Source organism: Nothoprocta perdicaria, unplaced genomic scaffold (genome assembly GCF_003342845.1).
Source record: "Nothoprocta perdicaria isolate Ctin4 unplaced genomic scaffold, notPer1 scaffold_398, whole genome shotgun sequence".
Lineage (NCBI taxonomy): Eukaryota > Metazoa > Chordata > Aves > Tinamiformes > Tinamidae > Nothoprocta > Nothoprocta perdicaria.
In genome coordinates, this window is record NW_020455641.1 from 4,068 (window position 1) to 8,116 (window position 4,049).

The following is a 4,049-nucleotide window of genomic DNA, read 5'->3' on the forward strand; positions in this document are numbered from 1 at the left end:
CACCCACCACGTCCCCATCACCCACCGTGACCCATCACCCACCATGGGGGAAGACCGAGCGCACGCTGAGGCCCCCACAGTGGCAGCTCTCCTCCTCAGCACCCGCGGCGTCTCCATCACCCACCTTCGGTGAAGACCCGGTCCACGTTGAGGCCGTACGTGGCGCAGGTCTCGTAGTAGAGGCACCGCTTCATGTCACCGCAGAGCGCCTGGGCGCGGGCGTCCTCGATCACCCGCGGGTTGGAGGAGCTGATCTTGTCTGTGGGGCAGCGCGGGGGGTGAGGCGGGGGCCCCGGCGCCCCCGGCCCCGCCGCCGCCCCGCCGGCTCACCCTGCGTGCCCACCAGCGCCAGGGCCACGTCCCCGGGGGCTCGGTGGCCGCTGAGCAGCTCGTGCAGCTGCGTCACCTCCTCGAAGCTGCTCTCGTTCTCCAGGCTGAACACGAAGATGACGCCGTCCACCCAGTTGGCAAACTGGAGGTGGGGAGGACACGGGGATGTCACGGCTCGTGTCGCCGCGCACGGCCTCCTCCGYAGTCCCCACGTACCTTGGCATCTGGGGCGCCGCCTTCCTCTCGGATGAGCAGGAGGTGGCTTTGACCATCAACCAGCACCTCGCGCTTGAACTGCCCGCCTGGCGCCAGGGGAAGAGCCGGGGTGGCAGCGCGGCCCCACCGCGCCGTGGGGATGGGGCTGTGCCGTGGGGACGGATGGCCAGGGAGGAGCCCAGCCGCGTGGCCGTGCCTCACCCCATGGCCAAGTCCAGCYCCATGGCCACGTCCAGTCCCATGGTCATGTCCAGTCCCATGGTCATATGCAACCCTGTGGCCATACCCATACCCATTGCCAAAACCAACCCAACGGCCAGAGCCAACACATGGCCATGCCCAACCCAATGGCCATGGCCAACCCCAACGCCATGGCCATGGCCAGCGCTACGACTGTGCCCGAGCCCATGGTCGTGCCCGAGCCCATGGTCGTGCCCAAGCCCATGGCCAAACCCAACCCAACGGCCATACCCAACCCAACAGCCATACCCAACCCAACGGCAATGCCCAGCCCCACGGTCACGGCCAACCTCATGGCCATACCAAACCCCGTGGCCATGGCCACCCCAGGCACTCACTCTCCGTGGGCTCCAGGCCCACGTAGGAGCCAGTGAGGAAGCGGTGCACGAGGGCCGACTTCCCACTCTTGCTGCTGCCCAGGACACCCTGTGGAAGGACAGGGGTCGGCGTCGGGGCCCTCGGTGGCACTGGGACACAGGGGACCCCCGAGGCCACGGCACCCACCAGGCGGATCTCGGGGACGGAGCGACCCAGGGTCCATTCCTGGCTGTTCACCAAGGCCTCTGTGGGGAGGAGAGGGGTGAGAGGGAGCCCGGCGGGGAGGCTGCCGCCCCCGGCCCTGCCGGCAGCTCCGCCGGCGGCTCCCGGCGTGGGCGGCCATGGAGCCGTCACCAGGCAACGGCAGCCGGCACCGAGCCCGGCGGAGGCGGTGGGGAGGGCCGCGGGAACAGGCCCTGGTGGAGCCGTGACCGTGGCACCCTGGTGGGACCCCCCCAGCACGGCCACCCTGTGCTCCTGCACCCATGTGTAGAGCGCAGCAGGACGCGGCGGGTCCAGCGTCACAAGGTCGTGGTGTGCACAAGGGTCCCATGGGCACGACCATGTCGTGGGCACGAGGGCGCACTGTGCACAAGGCCGCGGTGGGCACGAGGATGCAATGGGCACGAGGATGCAATGGGCACGAGGACGCAATGGGCACGAGGACGTAACGGGCACGAGGATGCAATGGGCACGAGGACGCAATGGACATGAGGACGCAATGGGCATGAGGACGCAATGGGCACGAGGACGCAACGGGCACGAGGACGCAATGGGCACAAGGACGCAATGGACATGAGGACACAATGGGCACGAGGACACAATGGGCACAAGGACGCAATGGACATGAGGCCACAATGGGCACGAGGACGCAACGGGCACTAGGACACAGTGGGCAGGAGGACGCAGTGGGCGTGAGGACACAGTTGTCACAGAGGCCACGGTGTGCACCGGGWCACCGGAGCATGCGGGCACAAGGGCACGGTGTGGCCTGGGGCTGCCCCGTGGCCGGGGAGGACGTAGCACATGCCAGGAACCATTGGGCCACGCTCCCTTGCCACGGGCCTGGGCACCCCGAGCTGCCCCACGCGCCCAGCCCGTCACCGCAGCGTCTCACCAGGGAAACGGGGCCGGCGGGTGCCCCACGTCACGGCGCCCAGTTCCCCCACGTCACAGCCCCAGCGCAGCCCCGCGCCCACGGCAGCCAAGGGGTTAACGGCGGTGCCTGTCACCCCACGCGTCATCGCGGCGCTGTGCCACCCACGGGCCCCGCTGCCACCCACGGGCCCTCCCGGCAGCCTCTGCCCACGCGGCACCGCGGGGTGGGTGCTGGGGGGGCCCCCCAGCTTGGCCTGGGGGACACGGGGACAGGATGGATGGATGGACAGGCGGACGGGTGGGTGGCTGGATTAAGGGCAGATGGAGGGATGGGTGGATGGACAGGCAGAGGGATGCAGGATGGACGGAGGGGTGCATGGATGGGTGGGTGGGTGGATGGATGGATGGATGGATGGATGGATGGATGGATGGATGGCGAGGGAACAACTGGCCAGAAGAACAGGGGGACCCGGGTGGCTGGACAGAGGCACAGGAGGGCGAAGGGCTAAGCAGCCGCCCCTGTGCCCTGTACGTGGGCACAAGGCCGGCCGGCTGGCCAAGGGGACGCGGGGCTGGGAGAGCAGACGGAGGGATGGAAGGGGACACCGGCAGCTGCAGAGGGGACGGACACACAGCTGTCTGTCCGCTATGGGGCAGCCCCAGCTCCCAGCCCAGCCCGCTTTGCGAGCAGACCGAGGCCACAGGGCCACCAGGCCACTGGCCAAGCCATGGTCATGGCCATGGCCTGTAGAGTCCCCCCCCAGCAGGGGGAAACTGAGGCAGAGGGAGCCAGGGCTGCCCCCGCCAGGCGCCCACCCCCAGGCTGTTCCGTGGGTGCCAGCCCCACGGCTGGGAGTTACCACCCACGCATGCCCCTGCCACGGACGGGTCCTCTCTGCCCCTCAGCTTGCTACCAGCCCCACACAGGCCACTGCTCCACACCCGGTGGGCCCAGGCGTCCGGGAGCCCCCRTCGCTCTCCAGCATGACAGCCGCAAAAACACCCAGCCCGTCATGGGGGGAGGACCGGGGTGCAGCGCCAAGACACCCCACAGCACAGCGGGCCGTGGCGTCCGGGAGCCCCCCATGCCACACCCCCCCAAAACAGGGTCCCGGGTACTTACTGGGGGAGGCCCCGCGGGGCAGGTCGGTGCTGAGCAGCGCCCAGGGGGGCGCGGGGTGGGTGGGGGTGGACGCCGGGCTCTTGGCGAAGATGCCGCTGATGAACTTGAGCATCTTGCGGTCGCGGGTGGAGGCTCGGCCGCCCTCGCGGCCCCGCTTGAGCCCCGCGCCGCCCTCGCYGGGGGGCACAGCCGCCGTCAGCACCGCCGGCCCCGGGTGCAGGTCGCTGTTGTCCAGGGTTTTGCTTTTCCCCTTGCGAGGCGAGAGCCGGGCCCGGGCGGGGGGCCGGGGGCCCCCGTCGGTGCCGGTCTTGCCCCCGCCTTTCGCTCGCCCCTTGCCCTCGCCCTCGGGCCACGAGAGGCGGCTGCCGGGCCCCTTGTGGGCACCTTTGCCCGCCTTGGCCTCCGAGCCCATCTTGGCCCCGCTGGTGGTCACCGTCTTGAAGGGCTTGTTGGCCAAGCGGAGGCGCCGGGGGCCGGCRGACGGGTGAGGTGAGGATGCCCCGGGCGCGGGGTAGGGCGAGGGCTTGGTGGCTTCGGGGGCCACCTCGGCGCACGCCCAGGTCGCCTGGCTCAGCAGCGGCCGCCGGGCACCCGGTGCGCAGCCCTCGGCCGGGGGGCACTCGCGGGGCGCCTCCAAGGTGCCCTTGGCCCCCCGGGCACCCGGCGGGACGTGTTCGGCTTTGGGGGGCAGCAGCGCAGGGTCGGGCTTGGGGGGCACGGCCGG

The 4,049-nt window shown here is 70.6% G+C and overlaps 1 protein-coding gene across 1 annotated transcript in view; it reads right to left on the reverse strand.

Annotated features, from left to right (window-relative positions):
* The window catches only part of AGAP2 (ArfGAP with GTPase domain, ankyrin repeat and PH domain 2), a gene marked incomplete at its 3' end in the record, with an annotated part of 12,867 nt that overhangs the window by 4,060 nt on the left and 4,758 nt on the right, over positions 1 to 4,049 (reverse strand). Inside the window, exons 2-7 of the mRNA XM_026045080.1 lie at positions 3,326 to 4,003; positions 1,291 to 1,349; positions 1,125 to 1,212; positions 547 to 632; positions 331 to 472; positions 138 to 259 (exon numbers count right to left, since the gene is read on the reverse strand). Coding sequence (XP_025900865.1) covers positions 138 to 259; positions 331 to 472; positions 547 to 632; positions 1,125 to 1,212; positions 1,291 to 1,349; positions 3,326 to 4,003 — 1,175 coding nt within the window. The remainder of the gene's footprint in view (positions 1 to 137; positions 260 to 330; positions 473 to 546; positions 633 to 1,124; positions 1,213 to 1,290; positions 1,350 to 3,325; positions 4,004 to 4,049) is intronic.